The 24103-nt window shown below is 44.8% G+C and overlaps 1 protein-coding gene across 1 annotated transcript in view; it reads left to right on the top strand.

The window, feature by feature from the left end:
- Positions 1-24103, top strand: part of KLHDC10 (kelch domain containing 10) — a 1235840-nt gene that overhangs the window by 230211 nt on the left and 981526 nt on the right. Inside the window, exon 3 of the mRNA XM_044088850.1 lies at positions 15434-15588. Coding sequence (XP_043944785.1) covers positions 15434-15588 — 155 coding nt within the window. The remainder of the gene's footprint in view (positions 1-15433; positions 15589-24103) is intronic.

Genomic DNA, 24103 nt, shown 5'->3' with positions numbered 1-24103 from the left:
CACGTGGAGACAACTAGGCCTCTGGAAACTCAAGGTATTGGGCCTACGGAAACTACTCCCTCAGATGGGTCCGGAGCCGCTGAGCAGGCATCGGCTTCTGAGGGTGTTTTCAGACCTACACAGCTTTCTATCAAGACCACTACAGCAGCCAAGACAAAGTCTAAAACACCTTTAAAGACAAAGAAACAAGTACAGCATTCTCCTGGACAGTCATCCATGCCTAAGAAACAGATGCTTAAAATGGCCGAGGACCTAATTACTTTGATCAGGGGTTCCCATCCCCTTCCTGTTAAAAGGCCTATGCAAGATACTGACTATGATTCCTCTGATCAGGTTTCTATTTCTTTTGATTCCTCTTCAGAACAGGGGGATATTCTATTCCTCCCTATGAGGACTCTGATGCTGAAGAATCTATCCCTTCAGCCTCTCCTCCAGAGGACTATTCTTTTGGGGAAAACCTGCACACCATGAGGGAGCATTTCCACTCTGACAGCCAAGATTATTCATAATCCAAGAAAAGGCTCAGAGATTTGTTTTTTTATTGCCTCAACACAGACCTCTTGCTATCCCTCCTGTGCTAGACATTGTAGATGTATTTTCTGAGTCCAGTCTGTCTCCTGATTCTTTACCCAATGCACCAGTTAAGCCAGATAGGTATTACAGGGTTCCAGATTCACATAAATTTCTTTATAAAAACCCTACTGCTGACCCAGAAACTATATCGCAGGATCCCAAAGGGGTCAAGGCTTCCACTGTAAAATACCCTGTTCCCTCTGATAAGGATTCTAGAGCTCTGGACAGATAGGGGGAAAAAAGTTTACACCTCTGCTACTTTAGCTGTAAGGGCTTTAAACTGCCAGTTTCACATGCTTAAATATCAGCAATACCTAATGTCTCTGCTAAAACAGAAAATGCTGACAAACTCTGAATGTCCTGAAAACAAGGAAATGCAGGATTTATTGCATGCAGCTGAACAAGTGGGAAAACATACTTTGCAATGTGGTTTTGATTCACTAGAGGGTTCTTGCAGGGCCACAGTTACAGGCTCTGTCATTTGAAGGCATGCTTGGTTAAAGGAACAGAGTCTGCCTGATAATGTTAAAGTAAAATTATTGGATGCTCCATTACAGCATGATATTTTGTTTGGTGTTAAGGCAGAAGAGGTGTTAAAGAAAATGGAGGATAAAGCTAAATCAATGCAGGCAGTCAAGGATTTCTTACAGGTTCAGCCACCCAGATTTAGCAGGAACTGGCCTTCTAAGAATTGGTCCTTTCCAGTATCAGACAGACCACAAAGAGGCAGATACAGACAGCCTAGAGGCAGATCTCGGGCCCAAGGCTCATACAGGCCTAAACAATGGGGTGCTCCTGCCTCCAAAAGCGGGGAAGACAAATCACAACCTTATAGGAAACAGTCCCAATGACTTCCCACTCCGAATGCCAAGCACTTACCTTTTGGCAGCACCCTCAGGGGGAAAGCTAGCAGTTTTCTCACAAAACTGGCACATGATTACCCAGGACAAATGGGTACTGAATATTGTTTCTCAGGGCTTACAGGTTCCACTTTCACACCCTGCTAAAGACAAAAGATATGCCAGACCTGCCACACAATCAATGGGCAGAGGGACAAAAGCAAATTTCATCTCATGGACATGAGGGCTATTCAGAGAGTACCATAGCAAGAGCAGGGGCAAGGATTTTACTCAAGACTTTTCTTGGTACCTAGAAAGGACAAAGCTTGGACACCAATACTGGACCTGTCTATTCTAAATACTTTTCTGGAAGTTCCAAAAGTCAAAATGTTGACACTACAGCAACTTCTGCCCATGCTGGGCAAGAAGGCTTGGCTCGTAACTTTGGACCTCAAAGAGGCATACCTGCATGTCTCAATCAGACAATCTTGCAGAAGATACCTCAGATTCATAGCTGCCTCAATGCACTACCAATTCTCTGCACTGCCCTTTGGCTTATCTACTGCGTCCAGGGTCTTCACATGCCTGGCACCAGTAATTGCATTTTGCAGACAAAAAGGAATTCAAATATATCCCTGCTTGGATGACTGCCTTATTCAAGCAGAAAGCAAGGACATTCTATTAAAGCATCTGGCATTTGTAAAAAGATTACTAATTTGCCTAGGGTACATAGTAAACGAAAAGAAATCAAAGCTAGTGCCCTCTCAAGAGATAATATTCCTGGGTGCAAGCTTAAATACAACTGCCCAGATGGCTTATCTCACACCAGACAAATAAAGGCAACTGACTCATTACTTCCAAATGATGGCAACAAAGACCCAGTTACCTGCAAGAAAATTTCTGCAGGCTTTGGGCTTCATGGCATCCTGCATTCTGCTAATTCCATATGCAAGACTGCATACGAGGAAGCTACAATGGCATCTAAAGTGTGTTTGGACTCAACATTGCCACAGCCTGGAAACAATTAATCTGAAGTAGGCAGACTTCATTCGTCTGCAACCTGTGGGTATCGGATCCGATCTCGGATCCGAGCCGGCAATTCAAAAGCTTAGGCTCCGAGCTCCTAGCTCCTCCCTCTTACCCATAACCCCTTGCCAAGCCCTGACTGACCTCAGATTTCGTTTGCCACTTTTCAAGAAGCAACGGAATTCTAGAGCTCCTGGCGTGGTTTTGAGATAAGTGTAGTTTTCTGACAGGAAAATTTTTCAAATTCTCTTTTTTTGTTATAAATATAGTAAGAGTTGTGTGTGGTTAAGGCTTTCCTCCCTCTTTAGTTAATTTTTCTTGGGTTTTCGTAGTTTGTTTGTGTGTGTGTGTGTTTAGGCCTTAGGTGTAATGTCTGAAGCCCCTAAGGCTGTCTTTCGAAATGTACCGAAGTGTGGCCATAAGCTGTCCCCAGCAGATGGCCACTCGGCAAGAATGCTTGGGGTTGAACACCTGTCTTCTGGTTGTACCATTTGTGCAGGGTTCAACCCGGCTTTAAGGGAACGGAGGTCGGTTGGTGCTGGCGGGTCTTTTACCCCCAGATACTGCTTCGCCTCTGCCCTCCAGTCAGCAACTTGTTGCTGTGAGTTCTCCCTCCGCTGGGACTCAACCTCCCTTAAAGTTGCCGGAGGGGAAGGATTCTTCTAGGGAGAGACAGAAGGAGAGGCACAGGAGAAGCACCACAAGAGGAGAGCCGGCTTCCAGCTCGGCTCCTCCATCTAAGCTGGCTTCCCTGTGCCTTCTAGCTTTCCTCCTCCTCGGCTCCACTCCCCTCGGTTTTCTCCTGGACCCGAGGAGGAGGAGGCTAGCCCTTCCAGGAGGTCACCGAGACGGCTCTCTAGGTCCGCCGGTGGCCTCCTCTAGATCGACCTTTCTATGAGAAGCTGATATGGACCGGATGATGAGGAAATTCATCCAGGCCCAAATGCAAATGGGAGTGCTCTAGCCCCTACCGGGAGGGGCTTGACCCCTTTTTCGCCCCTTAGCTCCTTCTCCACCCATACCACGGGTTCGGAGCTTTCGGCGCCGTGCAGATTTGGATCCGGGGTGGGTCGGATCCGATAGTCGGAGCACCTCGGATCCGCCCCATCCCTTGAGTGCTTGGTACCGGACCCGACCTCGAGCCGAGGGCGAGCCTCGGATCCGAGGGAGCTGGTGTGTCTTCGCCCGCCCAGGTCGGAGCACACTGGTCTCTCGGATCCGACGGTTTGCTCCGACTCGATCCGCACGCCGGATCCGAGTGGGGTCGGCTCGGGCTTAGAGAAGCTGGCTCCCTCGGCTTTCAACGTTATGGAAAGGGCACTGTCGAGGACATCCGGACCCCGGTCCCTGCCACGGCTCCATCCCGCACTCCATTGCAGTTGGGCCAGGCCCCACCAGCCGGTCCCAGGGACAGCCCGCCTCGATGTCCCAAGTGGTTCCCTTGGAACATCCATCTGCTGAAGAGTACTCCTCGGACAGCCCCGATGAAGTACCTCGAAGCGCAAGTGCAAGAGGAGGCACATGGACTCCCCTGAGTCCGTCACTGAAGACACGGACTTGGATGAAGGGAAGGCTCCCTAGGTCACCCCTGAGGACGTCTCATTTGGAGACATCATGGAGATGTTAAGGATCAGGGGTGGTCTGCCCCAAGGCTTCTTCGACGAGTCTGTGTTCTTGGAGGCATTCGAGGCGGCCTTCTACCTCTTGGGTGTCCCTCCTGCTGACCCCTGGTAGATCTTATATCTATCAGGGCGTGGAAGGATCCGGACACCATTGAGCCTATCCCTAAGCGCCCGGACCGCATTCTTTCTCCTCCATCAGACCGCACTCCACTGGAGTAAGGGTCCCCAGTAGATGCCATGATGATGGCTGCAGCCACAAGAGGAATTGGCCCAGGAGAGTCCCTCCGTCCATCCTCCGGGCAAGGAGTCCCGCTCGATGGATCGAATTGGGAAGCGAGTGTTTAGTTCAGCGACCTTCTCCTTGAGAGCGCTGAACTACATGGCACATGTCATTAGGATGCAGCGAGATCTGATTAAAGAGTACGCTGCATCTCCCGAGTCCATCTCGGTGAGGATAAACAGGTTTACTCCACCAATGGCCACTCTCAGATCTGTATCCAATACATCTATGCGGCTGCTGTCTCATGCTACTGAGGGAGCCGCTAGAGCCAGCGAGCAGGCCTTGTCATGAGGCGACAGGCCTGGCTCCGCCATTGTGATTTTGCTGAGCCCTTCAAGGCGACCTTCGAATGCCCTTTCGATGGTTCTGCCTTGTTTGGCAAGACTGTTCGCGAGACATTAGTCCAGAGCTTAAAAGGACGGGAAGACGCTGTCTGCCGCCGGAGTCCGCTTCTCAGCTCCCCAGAGGTCCTTCTCTAAGAACCAAAAGGGACAGAAGAAGATGTGGTTCCGGAAGTCGCAGCAGTCCCAACCTGCTCCAGATAACCAGTCCTTCCATGGCAGAGGAGGACGGGGAGGTCGCCGTGCCAGAGGCAGGGGCTCCTGGCAATTTTGGGTCCAGAGAACCCTTCTCTGAGAGACCCACGCAGCAGCCCTGAAGGGTTGCCCGGCTGTCCGTCTCTGGAGGCAGTCGGGGTGGTTTCGATGCACCTGACTTCTTGGGAGTCCATAACAACAGACAGTTGGGTGCTTGACTCATATCCAGAGGATATTCAATACCCCTAATCAAGATCCCCAAATCTGCAGCCTCCCAGATGTTCCACCCGACCAGGAGGCGGCAGCTCAAATCGAGCAGCTGCTAGAAAAAGAGCCATCCAGCGCATCCCCCAGATCAAGCCGGATTAGGGTTTTACTCCAGGTTCTTTTGGTGCCAAAGAAGACGGGGACTTAAGACCAATTTTAGACCTTTCCCTGTTGAACCTGTCAGTAACCAAGCAAAGTTCCGGATGGTCACCCTGCAATCTATACTCCCCTTTGAGGGAGAACGACTGGATGTGTTCCATAGACCTCAAGGATGCGTACTACCACATTCGGATGGACAGACATCCAGGAGGTTTCTTCGCCGCTGGGAGCCAGTCATTATCAGTTCAGGGTCCTCCCCTTTGGTCTCACCTCAGCCCCCAGGGTGTTTACCAAGGTGTTAGTGGTGGTAGCGGCCCACCTGAGGCTCCAGGGATTACAGGTCTTTCCGTACCTGGACGACTGGCTCCTGACTGCATCATCAAGGCATCTTCTGTGCTCAGCCAGGGATTACTTCATTCAACTAGCACCAAGGCTGGGCATCACGATCAACTGGGAGAAATCTTTTCTGAATCCAACTCAAATTATAGATTTCATAGGAGGAAGACTAGACACCAGATCAATGCGAGCCTTTCTCACCCCAGACCGTATCGTCAGCCTGAGGTGTCATGTGACAGCAATCCTTCAACCTTCACCAACTGCAGCTTCGGTCCTGAGGGCCCTAGGTTCTATGGCGGCAGCTATCCCGCTTCTAATTCATGCCGCACGCATGCGGGTTCTTCAATGGACCCTTCAAGTTCAGTGGTCTCCTCTTTGTTCGCCTCTAAACGCTCCGATGCGGTCAGCAGAGTGCAAGGACTCCCTTCTGTGGTGGCTTCTTTCTCCGGAGCCCCTAGCAGGAAGACCCTTTGCTGCATTTCCCGAGCCACAGTGACCACGGACGCTTCTTGCCTCGGGTGGGGGCATTCTGCGGAAAGGTTGTGCAAGGCACGTGGAATCCCACAGAGACGTCATTGCATATAAATGTCCTGGAAATGAGGGCGGTGCTCCTAGCGTTGCAAGCACTTCACCACGTTCTTCCTACAGGGACTATTGCGATTCAGGCAGACAATATGTCCGTAGTCTGGTATATCAACAAGCAGGGAGGAACCAGGTCTTACCCCCTTTGTCGAGAGGCCATGAGAGTCTGGGAATGGGCAATTTCCACCAAACGCTTTCTGATAGCAACGCATATTCCGGGAAAGTCCAACATCCTTGCGGACAAGCTCAGTCGCACCATCCTTTCTCCACACGAGTGGTCCCTCAATCTTCAAGTAGCGAAGAAGATTTTTGCCATTTGGGGCAACCCTGTTGCGATCTTTTGCTTCTCCTCAAACGCCAAATGCGACAATTTCTTCGCTCTGCTTCCCCACCAGGGAGTTCCGAGGATGCTCTGGTGCATGCTTGGCCTCCCGGTCTCCTTTATGCCTACCCTCCACTTCCTCTGATGCAGAGGTTTCTGCAGAAAGCCAACAGTTTGGGGAGCAGAATGATTCTCATTGCCCCATTCTGGCCTCGACAACCTTGGTTCCCCTTCGTATGGTCTCACAAAATCAATCCACCATGGATTCTGGATCCAATTGGATCTCATCTCTCACCCTCTGGGAATGCCAGTTCCCAATCTGCGAACCCTGAAGTTGACAGCTTGGCTGCTCCAATTCCAACCTTAATTAGGACTCCGGTATCTCTTCACCGTCAAAGCTATTTTGGTGGCTGCTCATAAACCTTCCACCAGACAGGTTTATCGGAGTAAATGGAAGAGGTTCTCTATATGGGCAGGACAGAGAACTGTGGATCCTTTTTCAGCACCTATCTCTGCGGTGCTAGATTTTCTAACTGACCTCTTTCATCAAGGGGCCAGTTCTTCCACGATTAAGGTACAATTGGCTATCTCGCATTATCACATTGGACAGGACACAGCTCCCCTTATGACAGCGAAATTATGCAAATCCTTTCTCAAGGGAGTTTTTTGTTAAGGCCTCCAGTCAAGGAGGTTGTACCGCCTTTGGGACTTGTCTTTAGTCCTGCAGGCCCTTACTGCTCCTCCCTTCGAGCCTGCAGCTACTGCTGATTTAAAATTCCTTTCCTGGAAGACTGTCTTTCTGGTAGCTATCACTTCAGCCAGAAGGGTGTCTGAGCTTCAGGCTCTTTGTGTCAAACCGCCTTATCTTTCTTTCTTCCCTGATAGGGTGTGCCTCAGGACCAATCCATCTTTTCTTCCAAGGTCTCTTCTGAATCCAATATTAACCAGTCAATCAATTTGCCTGTCTTTTTTCCCAAGTATTCAAACAAAGGGGAATACAAATTGCATTCATTGGATGTTCATAGACAATTACGTTTATATTAACAGGACAGCTGGCCACAGGAAATCAGATCAGCTGTTCGTCTCCTTTGCTAAATTTGCTCTGGGTAAAGCAGTGTCTAAAGTCACTCTATCTAAATGGATTGCTAATTGCATTTTGCAGGCATATGACACTTCAGGCAGACCTGCTCCTCAGAGGGTTACGGCTCATTCTACTAGGGCAGTTTCTACGTCAGCCGCCTTTAAGTCCGTGTTTCGTTGGATGATATCTGCGGCAGCTACTTGGGCCTCGCCTCATACTTTTATTTCTCATTACAAGGTGGATGTTGTTTCTAGAGGAAGAGCATCCTTTGGCTCAGCGGTGCTCGAACATCCTTCCATGACGCCCAAGATTCAGGTAGCTAGGGACTCTGTCCCACAGGTTGCAGACGAATGAAGTCTGCCTACTTCAGATTTAGAAGTTATGTACTCACCATAACGTTCCATCTGAGTAGGTGACTTCATTCGGATGCAACCATCCCCCTGACCTTTATAGAGCGAGTATTTATGCTGTTTTAGTATACTGTGGTCAGTATTTGAGGCAAACTCAATCTGAGGTCAGTCAGGGCTTGGTAAGGGGTTATGGGTAAGAGGGAGGAGCTAGGAGCTCGGAGCCTAAGCTTTTGAATTGCCGGCTCGGATCCGAGATCGGATCCGATACCCACAGGTTGCATCCGAATGAAGTCACCTACTCAGATGGAACGTTATGGTGAGTACATAACTTCTAATTACTCTCATTCCCTGCCTGCAACAGGAGTTTCCATGGTGGGCACTGGCCTGTCACCACAACAAGGGACAGCCATTCACTTTACCCGCAGCCAGGCAGACACTAACAACAGATGCATTGGATTATGCCTGGGGGGCACACATGGCAGGAAAATGTATTCAGGGCTTGTGGCCTGCAAGTCAAATGCATCTTCATATCAATCAAAAAGAGATGCTAGCTGTACAGAATGCCCTGACAGCCTTCAAGGATCTACTGCATCCAGGACAACTATTGCTAAAGACGGACAATACTACAGTCATGTGGTACATAAACAAGCAAGGGGGCACACATTCCTACCCCCTCTGCAGGCAAGCCATGAACTTGTGGAACACAGCATTGAACTATTAAGTGCATCTGCAAGCACAGTTCCTGCCAGGAAAGTCAAATACTCTGGCAGACGAACTAAGCAGAAACCTCATGGAGCCTCACGAGTGGAAACTAGATCCACAAGTCTTCAGCATGATGATAAGGAAATGGGGATGTCCAGACGTAGATCTGTTTGCCTCCCCTCACAACTGTCAACTACAGAGATTCTGCACAAGGACTTATCACACACAAGCATGGAAAGTGGGATGCTGTATCATTCAGCTGAAAAACCCTGACACTTTATGCCTTTCCACCACTGCCTCTCCTCCCCAAGGTACTCCTAAAGGTCAGACAAGAGAAGCCAAAAATGATTCTGATTGCCCCAGACTGGTCATGCCAGCACTGGTACCCAATCCTAAAGAGCTTGTCTCAAGGCCCAGCCTGGACTTTACCTCAAATTCCGACCCAACAAAACAATCAGATCCTGCACAGCCAACTCAGAACCTTAAATTTGACTGCATGGCGAATACTATAACCACTCAGAACACATCTCTCTCTAAAGCAGTTATGGATGTCACTTTGGAAGCCAGGAGGCCTAGCACCAGAAAATCTTATGCAGAAAAATGGAAGAGATTATGTGCTTGGAATCAGGCACAAGGAATTGAACCGCTTGTTCCAAATATCCCTCAGATTTTACAATACCCAACTGAGATGCTGGACAAAGGCTTTTCCTTCTCATCAGTTAAGATCCATGCCTCTCTCATTTCAGCTCATTACAGTACGGAACTACCTATTTTCTCACATCCACTGCTAAAGCAGTACATCAGAGGGGCCAAAACACAAGACCTCCAAGGAGAGCACCAATACCTGCATGGGATCTCAATTTTCTCTTGGAAAAGCTCACACTGCCTCCTTTTGAGCCAGCCAATACAGTTGAGATAAAGTTCTTATGGAAAACAGCTGTGCTCCTAGCAATAACTTCAGCAAAAAGAGTATCAGAGCTCCAGGCATTAATGGCAGTGGAACCTCTTATCATTTTCCATCCGGACAAGGTTTCTCTAAGGACAAACCCAACATTTATGCCAAAGGTAGTATCCAGTATGGCTCTTAATCAAACCATTTATTTGCCTACTTTTTATCCAAATCCCCAGAATAAAGGGGAGAGACTTCTGCATTCTTTGGACATACACAGGTAGCTACGCTTCTACTTGGACAAAACTAAGACGTTCAGAAAGACTGAGCAACTTTTAGTAGCATATGCTGCAGGATCACAAGGAAAGGCTATCTCAAAGCAGACTATTTCAAAATGGATAGGACACTGCATTCGTTTCTGCTATGCACAGCATGCAAATCAGTGCCTAAGGGCATTAGGCCACATTTGACCAGGGCAGCAGCCACATCAGCAGCCTTTCTCAGAGGGGTACCAACCAAGGACATTTTGGAGGTTGCAACTTGAAGTTCAGTGCACACTTAAACCAAGCACTACCACTTACCTCTTTACTCTAAATCCAGAGCAGGCTTTGCCACTGCAGTTCTGCTGGGCCTCATAGCCACTCCTAATTTTATTTAGACCTAGCCGCCCAACCTCAGCTTTGGGATTCAACCCAAGTGTAATGACTGCAACAGTGAAACACGATGAACATAGTACAGTTGTGTACCTACCATAAATGTAGATGTTCGAGTGTATTCATTGTTGCAGTCCAGGTTATCCACCCACCATCCCCCTTTCTTGCTGGGACATATCTGTACTTTTCTATTCTGTACAACCTATGTGGTGTATTTGCTTGTAGATGAAGGTATTATTTATTTTCGTGCATGCTCTTTATAAGCAATGTTTTTTAGCCTACCCTTTTGGGGGCACCTGACATCTGAGGCAAGAAAAACTGAAGAAAATGGCGTCTGCTGCATCTTGTATACCCCTGGCGCACTGACGTCAGGGAAGAGGTGACAGCAACTGACGCCGGACCAGGACTTTGTAATTCGGGCCGATTGCGGGTAGCCTGCCAGCAGGATAACCCAAGTGTAATGACTGCAACAGTGAATACACTCTAACATCTACATTTATGGCAGGTACACAACTGTACTTTTTATCTTCCTCTCCTTATTACTTTGCCTCCCCTTTAGTCTCCACTTCTGTTTTAATAAGTACTTTGAGCTTTGCCCTTTTAGTGGTCCATTTTTTCCTCCCTCTTTTTTCTGAGACCTTGTATATTAAAAAAACAAAAAATAGACTGTTATCTTGATTCATTACTTAATTACAATAGTTGCTGAGATGATGTTTTGTATTTTCTTGAGGTACGTGTGATTATTGTGGCAATTGATGGTACCTATTTTCCTGCCGTAGATATTGATACTTCAGGATTTCATAATTGTGTGGGTATAAACTGCCCCCCCCCCCCCCACACACACACACAGTATATACGTAAGTGTGTCTGTTTCCTTGGCTCCAAGAATCTTTCTGTTGATCGCCAGGTCTGTTCGGCATTCCAGTCACGGGCTTTGGCTGGTGACCAGGCCATATTAGTTCTTAAGGGTATGTTAATGACTACTGCAGCAGCTTCTGCTTGTGCACCTGCAGTTTCTTACCCTGTAAAGACAGTAGAAAAGAGAAAGGAAGAGAGACTGAGAGGAGACGAGAAGGAGAAGATAATGCATGAAGAGAGAGAAGCTGAAGTTAAAAGAAAAAGAGAGGAAATTATTTTTAGTTTCACCCTTAGAGGGCCAACCTGATCTGAAGGTTTTAAGGCTTTTGATCGTGGATGTTTCAGAACAGTTGGAACTGGTGCCTCTTGCTCCAGCTTTCCACCTTATTGGAGAAGGACTTGAATCCAACCCAGTTGGTTATCTGTAAAGTCCCATTTTTTTTTTCAGTGATTCCATCTTCAGGTTGGATCCAGTCTCCCTTTAGGGGTATAACACATGAACCTAAATTTTCACCAGGGCTCTCTCCCCATCATATCCAAATCTCACTCTTTTGGATCTAGGAGTTTTCTTTGCAACTGCCAAAGTCTAGTAAGCCTAATTCCTTGGCTTCATCTAGGTTTGCTAGATCTTTCAAGAGCGTCAAAGGTGTGGATCATAGATCAGCTCCTGGGAACCTTTATGAAGGCTCAAATGGACCTAGGAATTATGCCCCGCAGAGGTTGAGAGCCCTGATTCTATTTGTGTCTAGCACACTGAATGGCCACCTTTCCAGCAGTGGTGCCTTTGTTTCCAACAAGTGCCCATTCTGCCTGCTAGTCAGTGCCAACAGCCTAGTTGCTGTTGGCTCTGACTCGTTCCTTGATGTACTAGACTTTCAGTATCTTTGGACAGGAGTGCCCACTGGAGTCATGCCATCAGGATAGAGGGGTGAGCATTGGATTTGACCCAAAGATTTTTGGACCTGCCTCTGCTTTGGATAGCTCAGCCCCAGTCTCTATGTCTGATCCAACCAGGTTGGAGGCTGGTACAGGAGCTTCTCTCAGGTTCTTGGATTTAAGGGTACCACCCCAGCAAGCCGCCCATCTAACCTTGACAAACCCTGGCTCAGGCTCCCCTCTTCCTTCTTTGTCCCCTCTATAGTTCCAGGGTTTCAGAGATGCTTTCTCAGCGAGACCCTATCAGTGCTTCTATTAAATAGCGTGACTGTTGCTGCTCTGCAGGCAAGCAGTCAGGGGGTGCTTGAATTTTCACTTGCAAACTTGGAAGGCCATCACCTCTGGTGCCTGGGTGTTGAGAGTCATTTCCAGAGGTTACTATGTCCCATTCCACACCTTTCCAGATTTGAAACAGAGGCACCTCCCAGAAATTCCACCCCGTCAGCAGAGGGAAGCAGCATTAGAAATCCAAAAGCAGCTATCAAATGGTAAAACAAAAGATCCCATCAGACCAACTAGGATCCAGGATCTATTCAAGGTTCTTTTTGTTGCCAGAGAAACAGGGGACCTATGGCCCATCTTGGACCTTAGCAAGCTAAGCTTATTTGTTAAAACAGTCCACATTTTTGAAGTTATTTGTTCATTCCATCTTATCTCTGAGATTCAGTACTTATGTACTGTTTGCTTGCTGTTTTGTTTTTCTGTTGTATAGATTACTGTAACTGCATAATTATTTATACACTACTGTTTGCTTTTGTTGTTTTTGTATTACTGTCTCATGGGTTTTCTTTGAAAATGGGATATAGCCTGCATGGCTAACCTGGTCAAAGAAAGTTAAATAAAATTTCCTTTGTTTCTAACATTTCTGCAGAAAGTGTGAATGAAGAAAGCCAGAGTCATTTTTATCACAGCTCTGTTTTATCCTCGACAAGTAAAGTTTTCCCTGCTTTGGCCTCATCTCTTGAAAAAAGTGCTCAGGTTGAAACCCTCCAAAAATTTTCTTCAACTGTGTGGCAAGCTTTACCTAGACCTCCAGGTCCTATAGTTTATCTGTTAGTTCCACTTCTGTTGATAGCCAAGGACCCTTATTACCTATTGTAGGGTAGCCAGTATTCTAATATCTACTGAGAAGCACAACACCAGGAAATCTAATATGAAGACAAATTGACCTGCTTTTTGTGGTATGTGCACTGGAAAAAGTGTCTCCAGTCTCTATGGTTTTGGACTTTTCAGGCCAATATTTTTGAGACAGCAGTGTTTCTTCATTACTGTTATTTAGCAGTAATGTTGAAATTCCATTTTGGTGATAAAAATTCTTCTTTAACATCCTTAAAAGTGCGCAAAACTTTTCTGAGGGGTGTCTTTCTTCTCAGACTTCAGCAGTGACAGACAGTCCTACCCATGAAACCTTTTTTTTTAAACACCTTTTTTAATTTTTACTTAAGACAAGCCTACTTTGATGGCTGAACTGAAATTCCTGTGAACTGAAATTCCTGTCTTGGAAAGCTAATTTTCTTGTGACTGTTATCTCTGTCACACAACTGAAGTTTGCAAGTAGTCTCCATACCTTATTTGTACAAAGTTAGAAAAGTACTGCACACCAGTCTTCCTTTTACACCAAGGGTGGCTACCAAATCTAATGTGAACTAATATTCTGGTGTACTTTCCAAATAATTCTAATCATGCTGAATACCTCCTGCATTGCCTGGCTGTGCATGTACAATTACAGTTCTGCTTTCATTGAACTAAAGAATTTAGGAAAAGCCAACAGTTGTTAGTATCTTGCACAGCTTTGAAACTGGGAACTAAAGTGCCTAAAGCTACACTGTGTAGATGGCTTTCAGACTGTGAAGTGTTTACCTGGGGAGCCAAAGACGCACTATAAAAGAGGAGTAGTCCTCTCTCTCTCGCCTTTTTTTGCAACGTGAGTTTTGATCATATGTGCACATCTGCTCCTTGAGCTTCTCTGGGCAGATGAACATTAAGCTGGACATTTCCTCCATGACCCGAGTGCATCTGGGGCTACAGTAGGGCATGGTATTATTTCCTAGAACACTGGGTTGGTTGCTCGGGACTCAGTCCTTAGAATGAATCAAACCACATCAGATATAAAAGTAATCATCTTGTGCCACATCCTCCTCTACATTCCTGCCCACCTTCCACTGGCCTGGCACAGGGTTTGTAGATGTATGATTGAAAAGTAAGCTTGACGTGCCATTAAATGGGCTCCAAGCAGGTTCAGATTTGCTCTTGAAGAGGCAGAGATGCAGTAAGGATTATGGGTAAGGGGGGGGGGAGTTGAAATCTTGGAAAGTTAGTAACCTTGCCAAAGTGACTTTGTCTGTGTCAAAGTCTTATTATTAGAGAAGATTGAACTTGTTTCTATGTGGATCTAACTTTATTGTAAGGAAATAGCTTTCATTTCTCCCTGTGTTTGTGTGGTATTTCTTTGGGTACTCATTTCCTTCCACCTCCAGAAGCATGCTGGTAGTCTAAACTGGCCATTTGTTTATATGCTGTGTTTAACCTGGCCTATGTCAACAAGGTTGTGGCTGAAAAGGCTCTGTGGAGAGAAGAAAGATCATAACTCATCCTTGTTTGCTCTGTGTCTGATTTCAGACTTTTGGATACCTTTCTGTCTGGTGGTTGCAGTCAGCAGTGTCCTAAAGGTTAGCAGTTCATTTTGTATTCTCTACTTTTGCCTAACCTCCAAGAGGTATTTTTGGTGGTGATTAAAGCCATCGGGAAATGTTAATTTGCTGTTGGAAAACTGGCATCATTGTTACCTCAGGAATGGAATGACAGTATTGCACTAAAAATGCACAGATACAGTTGGGAAAATGTGTAAGACTTGAATGTAATAAAAGCCAACGCAAACCCATTTGTTATTAACTGTGCAGTGCTGTTTTATAGATCTAGTGTTGAAGTCCATAATGGTACATTTGAAAAGCTTATTAAACTGTTTTAATTATGTAATGTATTACACATGCTGTGAATGACTGAAAGATGAGGCAACATAGAAAATGAAGTATTCTGCAGATAAAGTAAATGTCTGTTGTATTCTTCGTGGAGTATCAAATGAGACTTATTGTGCTGTGCTAAAAACTTTAGTGTATTGTGTAAAGTTTCTTTTTACACCAGGAAGTGTCAAAGTTGTTTGTTCATTGTTTAAAATTACTGATTTATCTTTTGCTAAAGTCTTCAAATTCTCATGGACCTACCTCAAGTCAGACCTTGATTTGCATGTTGTATGCAATTATTGTACTTAAGGAATGCACTGCTTTCTTTTTAAAATGCTCTGCAAATTGTGTAGTCTGGTTCCTTTATTCTTTAACTAATGTACGTTTTGCTTGCGTATTTCAGCAACTTGGTGGATCAGTTACTTTTTTCTTTGGTACATATTTAAAAATGTAATTTAAAAAATTGCAAAAACACAAAAGCATTTTATCTTAATTAAGGGGCCCCTTCTTTCTGTTTTTCAGTTGTACTACATGGTAACAATCTCCTTGTATTTGGGGGGACTGGTATCCCATTTGGAGAAAACAATGGAAATGATATCCATGTCTGTAATGTGAACTACAAGCGGTGGTCTATGCTTAACTGTCGAGGTAAAAAACCGAATCGAATTTATGGACAGGTACAGTGATTCTTATTTAAATCTGGTCTTTCACAAGTACATGCTGCAACATTTAATTTTAAAAGTCCCTTTTATTGTTTGTGTGTGTGATATGCTTTAATGCTGCTTTTGAACTTCTTAGCTGGTCATATTTTTATATGTGTGGGAACTTTCTAGTTTCATTATCAGTTGCCACATTTTATTTTCCATCTTTGTTGGGGGCTTCTGAGGTTGCATGAAGAAGGGTGTTCCCATTTTGACTGTCAGGTTTTTCTTTTTTATAGCATACATTTTTTTCTATGAAGAATTATGTTAAAAATACTGTGTTTGTATTTTCCTTTAGTATCCATAATGTCATCAAAGCAGAAGTTTGGTCAACCCCCCCCCCCCCCTTTTTGTGGGAATTTGACATGCAGTGTTTTTTGAGCTTTTTCTGTCATTGGGTGTGCTTGTTAGTGACCTCCAGTCTCCACTAGAAAACAGAGAGCAGCATGAGCAATTCCAAGGGTGCAAATTGCTGCCCTAATTGCTCATCCCTTTAGCAGTTTTTAAGCCAAATAACTTTATTCATAAACAGTATTCTACAACAGGCGAGGATAAAAAAGATACTCTCAGTAAAGTTATGGTGCTGCCATTATAACTGTATAAACGAACAAAAAAGGTAAAGGGGGAATGATCAACAGCAACTGGTGCAAGTCTAATTCAGTTTCACTTTTCATTAATTTTAAAGTATTTGATACAAAGGGGGGAGTAAGGGGAAAGGATATCATCGCTATGGTAGAAGTTCACAAATATTTGACATTTGCTTCAGGATGTATGAAAAACCCAGACCATTCTAACAGCCCATTTTAATGCACTGTCAGTAGAATTACCTTTGTCCCATTGCATCCATGGAAAGCCATTTAGTGATATGAACATGTGTATTCTTTTCTTTACACGCAAGTGAATCTGAGTGAGCTAACTGTTTCAGTAAGGCATGTAGTTTCTTGATTCTTTAGTCATACAACAGGTCTAAAATTCCTCATATTAAAGATTGCATTAAGAAAATCAGGGTTATTAAGGCGAATCATGAACTTGAATAAGGTTCTGAAGCCACTGATGATTATGTCTTCCTTTATCTATGTTAAGAAACTTAGAAATATCATTCAGCATCACTAGCACCAGTACACCAAAAATTAAAATAGTGCTCACCATATACAAAAGCCACTCTTACTTATGCATCTGTCCAGATGTCTTTAATAAAATGTAGTGATGTTCATGCTAATTCAAAGCCTGCTTCCAGAAATGTTATTCTTCACAGTCCAAGCCTCCCTTACTGGAAGCCTTCCTCAGGCCTAACGTTATGCAGTATAACTACTCTACCATTTGTAATAATAGTTGTAATCTTCATAGCTGGATTGCCCTGTCTTCTCTTGGCATTATAGCAGTCTGATGGGCATGGCTAAAATTATTTATCGAAGACACTGACATCATCCCTTCTGTTTATGATGTTGACAAAGGCCACACCTGTAGAAGTGCAGGTGCCATAGGATTAGCGTATTCCAAAAAAATAATTGCAGTCTACATTTACGTCTTCCACTTAATATCAGCAGAGTGAAAACCATTCTCATTTCTACATCATTTAATGGAACTCCGTTACTGTAGTTACCATATTAAATCTGCATGTGTAAAATATGCTTCCTGAAAGCCTAAAAGTTTTCTGCTGAGTACTGTCTGTCATGGTTTAATTGCCATAACTAATGAGAAACGTCTGCTTTTAGACTTCATTGTTGATGATCCCTAAGTATTGGTCATCTTCAAGCTTGTTTGGTCTAAATCCTCTCATGGAAATGGTAACATGAGTTGACAAATCATGTAAAAAAAAAAAAAAATCCTTGACAGGTTCCTTACTTCCACTCCTGATGGAGTGACCCATGTTGGCATTATGCTTGATTCCATAAGCAACCATAGTCCTATTTTTGCTCTATAGAACAGCAGAAATATTGCCAATAACTTTATTACAACTCCATTGGAAAGAAAACTGTATTTAGTATAGATGCTTTAGTATCCCATTTCATCTAGTCCATTTTGTCCAACTAATGGTTATGGGGCAGTTTGATCTAATCCAGCCTTCTTCTAGTGCTCCTTTCTTCAAGCTCCTCCAGAAAAGGGAAGGTCATGCCCACTTAACCTGGTAGGCTTCTTTGAGAGGCTCACCAAGGCAATGGACAAGGGCAAAATGATGCATACTGCATATCTTGACCTGGCTAAGGCATTTTATACAATACCCCACTCAGGCATTGGTGACAAGCTCTCTGAGTTGGGCATAAATCCTTAGATAACTGACTGAACTGCCAACTGGCTCACAGACAGGACGCAAGAAGTCAGTGTCGCAAGATATTGTAGCAACTGTCTCATGTACACAGACAACCCTCTCTTACTACCACCTAGGAACACGATTTGTGAGAGATGCAATTACATTAAAAACCTGGAGTCTGTGCGCTCTCCCTCACAAGTGCGAAGGTTGTCTGCGCAAACACCACACCTCAAACAACACCAACACAACACACACCCACACCCACATGTGGAGATTCATGACAAAAACATACCTAAACAAAAGAGGCTTCAGAGACAAAAACACATGTTAACTCCACAGCTTACCACACCACACAGTCCACACACCTGTGTCTCACAACCATTAAGGCTTAACCATAAACCCAATATATTACTTATAGGAAATCCAGTTGTGAGGTGCACAGATGTGCCCTTCACCACGCTGGATAAGGCGAAAGTCACTGTAAGTTGTTTGTCAGGTGCTGGAATCTGCCACATCACCCATTCACTCAGGTCCCTCAACAAGTACTGCTGTGACTCTGTCATAGTACATGCTGGTGTGAATGACTTGAGACGTACCTCTCTGGACTATATGAAGAGAGACATGATCGAGCTCACCAAATATGTGCTGCAAGCAGGTATGTCACTAGCCTTAAGCAGCATTCCACTGTCACCCAGAATGATGCCTCAGTACAAACAAAAAATGATGGACTTTAATGATTGTCTTAGTGTCTGGTGTCATTCTAAAGGATTTCAGTACCTGTCGGCCTGGGAAGACATGATTGACAGACCCACGATGTTTTGCCAGAGATGGCCTGCATCTGTCTCCCTTGGACTTCAGGCTCCTGGTAAAGACCCCACAGTGTCATCATCCCTGGTAAGATCAGACCACAAAGCGGTCACCTTTGAAGTCATCTTCTCCCCTGCCCCCCCAAGCTAAGGTTAAACAAAAAAACTTCTCCAAAGCTGACTAGAACCTCCTGAGGGAAGGTTTAAGCAGCTTCACAGCCCTTCCTCAGTAGTAGGAATCGTCACTAATGTCCAAACCTACACCAAAGTACTATACAACCACTTATATAAATGCATGGATTCAGCAGTACCTGACAAAATTCTCCTTCTCAAGGAAGAGTAAACTTGTTTGGTGGACACTGGCTATAAATAAACTCTACAACAAAAGGATAAAAATCACTGTCCAGGACCAAGAAGGAACAGGTTTCAAATTGGAAGCAGTCTGCCCTTGGCCTAAACAGGCAAATAAGGATATTTATGAAGTCCTCCAAAATGGTCCAAATTGGCCACATCTGCTAAAGACAATCTTAAGGCCTTCTTCACATATGTCCACCATCTAAGGGGAAACATCCATATCTTCTCAGGACTGATGGTCAAGGACACACATACACAAATGGTGTGGATATAGCCAACCTACTGGCACACAGGTTCTTTGAAAGCTTCACCTCTCTGTCCCCCCATCAGTAACCCAGGATATCCCCAGCACCTGCCCTCCACTCCTTATCTCTAGGGAACAAGTCACTACCCCCCTCTCAAAGGCTAAAAACACAGCTTCCATGGGACCCGATAACATCCTAGGCTGCATCCTGCATCAATTCGGGCAGGAACTCGCAGCGCCATTAGGCGCCCTATTTAATCTAAGCCCGAGTGCCAGTTTCATCCCAGCTGAGTGGAGGATGGCCACGATCATCTGTCTGCACAAAGATGGAGCATCCACCTATCCAAGAAATTATAGACCCATCAGCCTTACTAGCCTGATTTGCAAGGCTGTGGAATGAATTATGTACCATATTAACAAGGACATCGGCAACCTCCAAATGCTTGATCCCACACAGTTTGGTTTTGTCAAGGTGAGATCATGCCTGTTAAATTTAGTAGACTACTTTGAGTCAGTCACCAAAGCCATGGATGGGGGCAAGATGGTGCATGCAGCCTACCTTGACTTGGCCAAGGCCTTCGACACTGTTCCCCACTCAGGCGTAATAGATGAACTATCCCAGCTTGGCATAAATCTCTATGTGACCAGAAAAGTAGCCAACTGGCTCACTGATGGAACTCGCTCAGTCAAAATAGGGGAACTACCTGAAGTAGTAGACCTGTAACGAGCGGCATACCCCTGAGATCGGTCATGGGGCCCCTGCTGTTTGGGATATACTTTGAGGTGCAAGCCAAAGCCAGAGGTCTATGGCTGACCAGATTTACAGATGACTGCAAGCTGGACGCTTTCATCAACTCCCCTAGTGATGTAGACCTACTACAAGCAGGTCTCACCCAGACAAATGACTAGTGTCAGAAACACAGCCACAAAATAAATGCCAAAAAATGCATCATCCCTTTTGGGGAGAGTGACGTCTCCACAAGTTATCACATTAATAACAGTATCCTAAGCACAAAAGCAGTTGTGAGGGACCTGGGCACCCAAGTTGATAGCAATCTAACTTTTGACCACCATGTTGCCTCCACTGTACAGACAACTTTTTACATGACTCACCTCATTAGTTAAGGGTGTTTCTTCCAGGAACAAGGAAGTCATAACTTCCCTGCATTCCTCCTTTATCAGGCCCATCATAGAGTTTAACACCCATTTTGGCATGTACCTCGTGAAGCACATGCAGCAATTGGAAAGATCACAGAGGTTCCTAACCAGGAGAATCCAGGGCTTCAAAAATCTATCCTACACTGATAGGCTAAAAGCTCTGTCCATCTACTCAGTCTCATACAGACTCCTCCGAGATGATCTATGTCTGGCATACAGAGCAATCTCTGACCCACCTTGGTGAAACTGCTGCATATCTGCAAGTCAAACTCCGTTTGCGTGACCCGTATGCAAAACTTCAACTTGGTCTGCGCCATCGATAAGACTCAATGGCAGTACAGATTTGTTTTCCAGAGACTCCCCCTATCTGTGGAATAGACTCCCCTCTCCATGTCAAGCAGAGTACTTCAGTATCCCTCCTGGATGACTGATGGAAATAGAAAATACACCCTGGGATTCCATCTGTGTCCCTGCTGGACAGGGGCATCCGGTGCTGATTTCTGGGAACATGGGCTAATTTATTGGCTAGGCTTATAAGGGCCTCAAGGCCAGTAGCCTAGTAACTTGCTATGATCTTATGATCCTGTTTTGGTTAGTTTTAGTAAGGTTTTTGTAGATGTATATTTTTAGGGTTCTTTTACACAGACCCGAAGAAGTCTAGAGAGACAAACGTGATCTGTAACAATAATTTATGGAAATAGATTGTTTTGGACAATGTATTTTTTCTGCATGCCAAAATATATATATTTTTTGATTGCCATATGGTCTAATGTTGAAATATTTCCAGCCATGTGTTATGTCTTTGATGAATTCACAGGTTGTGTTGAATACCCCATCATTCATTTTATTTAAAGTGCATAAGGTTTAAATTATTAGGATATTTAGTAATTGGGGCAGTACCTGCTCTAATATCACACTGATAAGGATGGGGGAAGGGATTTAAATTAAACATATATACCATTACACTTTGTTTTACAATAAAATAAACCACTCCCATACCTGATAAACAGGTATATAGTCAGAACATTTGGGATGAAACCATCATTCTGTATATTTTTTATTTTGTTTGGATTACTTCTGTGTGTGGTTAAAGGATTTTCGACTGGAAACAGACTGTCTACCTTGCTTGGATTGCTTCTGAATACCTACTAGAGTTGATAATTCTGTTAAATTCAAAATAAGCTTTTATTTTTTGTTTTAAGATGTTTTTAAGTTTGCTACTTGTACTACCATTTTCAGATTTTTTTCAGCTTTTTAATATATAGTGATTAACAAGACATACAGGAATTGAAAAACTTTCACACAGGAAAGTTTCTCTCACTGTTGTTTTGGACCCACTATACTTGTTTAGTGGGTTATTTGAGACTTGGGGATACCACAGAGATTACTTGTTTTAGAAGTTGTTATTCTGAGATCAAGGGCCTCCTTTGGAACTGAATGTCTTGTTATGATACCATCCTGAAATTCAGGTAGCTTGTGACTCTGCCGCAGTAGTCTCATCAGACAAACTGGATGAAAGTAGCTGTGTATTTAACATAACACTGGATCTTTTTCATCCTAGTCCTGTCCAATAAGACATCCCTCCCCCTTCCAAGTTGTCACCTCTTCCTAAGGACTTGGCAGGCCAGCCTGAAGCTTTTCTGCCCTTTCATAGTTGTAAGCATAAGGATAAAGTCATCTAGTCCTACTTCCAAGATGGCTGCACATTGAGTAACCAGCTTAATTCTATCTGTCCCAGTTTGAAAATAGAAACTCAATAGAGAAGGCCAGTAGACTTGTGTTTATGAGTAAATTTCAGTAACTGGCTAGTAAGCATACTGCCTGGATGCCAGGAAAAAGGAAATAGAGGACCTGGAAAAAAAATCAGCTAAAAAAGTGAGGAAGAAACACTGACTGGGAAACATTTTGCAGCTGTTCAGCAAAAAGTAATGCAACCTCCAGACATGAGTTCCTGCAACCTACAGCAAGATACAAGACAACTGCACACAGACTTGGTTAAAATAAAACACTGATTACATTAACCCATTACTGAATACATTAACCCAAACAACAAAAGGCTGAAAAAAAATGTAAAGAGTGTAAAGAGCTTTAAACAGATATTCAGATGAGGTGATAAAGCTGCAAAAATCAGAGGTTGAAATAAAGAAAAGGTTGGCTGAGACTGTTCAGGAAGAGATGTTTCAAAAATAATAGAATTGGTGGACAGAGCACATGGGGAAAACCTGAGAATGTTAAGTTGTCAATCTCGCCTTCATTCTTGCTTGATGGGTTCGGAGCCGATCCTCGGCTCCGACTCTGCACTTGCTAAGCTCGAGAGTCACTTTTACCAGCTCAAGGCAGCCCCATATCCCATGATGCAAGGCGGTAAGTACCCAGATCTCGTTTGCCGCTTCGCTGATGAGGTCCTCCTTTTACCAGCTCCTGGTAAGTGATTTTTACACTACTACTTTTGCCCCTTTTTCAGTTTAAAGTTAATTTTAAACTTAAATTTTATAGTTTTAGACTAGTTTTAGTCCTTTTCTGACTAAAATTCCCTCTCTCCAAACAGTTTTTAGTCAGGCCTTCTCCCATCCCATCCCCCCCTTGTTAGGGTGTGTGTGTGTTTGTGTGACAATAGTTTTTCCCTTTTTCTTGGGATTGTAATTTTTCTTGGACAGGTGTTGTGTGTGTGTGTGTTTTTACACCATGTCTAAGGAAAGGGTCTCGGGCTTTAAGAAGTGTGACTCGTGCTGTCAGAAGATGTCTCTGACAGACGGTCACACTTCTTGCTTATACTGCCTGGGACCTCTCCACCTGCAGGACTCCTGTGCGATTTGTCATTCTTTTAGCCAGAGAGTCCTGCAGGAAAGGAGAAATAAACTTATTTTGAGGGGCCTACTTAAGCCGGAGAGCTCTCCGGCTAAGTCGGCTCCATCTAAGACTTCTAAGTCTTCCAAGGCCCAGGCTTCTGTGTCCAAGCCTGCGGCCTCGGCTCCGACTTTTTCAGAGTCGAGATTGGCTCCGGCTGGAGCCGATTCTGGTTTGCACAAACCTTCGGCACCGATGGCTATCGGTACCGATTCTGGTTTGACCACTTCGGTGTCTGCTCCGATCGGTTCCGATCACCATGTGGCTCAGGCTTCGGTGTCGGCGCCGACCGGCTCAGACACCCTTACTTTTTTGTCCGTATCGGCTCCGTCCGGAGCCGATGCATCGAAACTTTCTGTCGGTGCCGAAAAGTTGTCGGCTCCAACAGCTTCCATGGTTTCGTCGGCTCCGATGGTTCCTTCGAGGAAGAGGTCTAGGTCCCCTTCCTTGGAACCGATACTCTCGGCTCCGGCTTCTCTCCTCTCGGAACGGAGCCATCGGAGCCGATCATCCAGGTCATCCAGGCTTTCTGACCATGATTTAGAGAGAGTGGTCAGTAGATTATTAAAATCACAGGCACTGGCCCAAATGCTACATAGTCCGTCTCAACAGACGACTGTTAGTCTACACCCCATTGCAGTTCCTCCTTCGACTCTACCCCAGAGTTTGGAGTTGGAGTCTTCGGGAATGGTTTCTGCTACGGCTGAGGGACAGATACCCCCTTCTGCTCCTTCAGCCTCTACTCTTATCTCCTCTTCGAGACCTTCCTTAGAGGGATTCGGTGGTCGGGCTTCCCTGGTCTCCTCCGAGGGAGTGAGTGGCATCGGACCC

Source organism: Protopterus annectens, chromosome 11.part0, assembly GCF_019279795.1.
Source record: "Protopterus annectens isolate FY-2018-M chromosome 11.part0, PAN1.0, whole genome shotgun sequence".
Classification (NCBI taxonomy): domain Eukaryota; kingdom Metazoa; phylum Chordata; order Ceratodontiformes; family Protopteridae; genus Protopterus; species Protopterus annectens.
The sequence above is the reverse complement of the archived record's forward strand: the minus strand, read 5'-3'. Positions and strand labels throughout refer to the sequence as shown.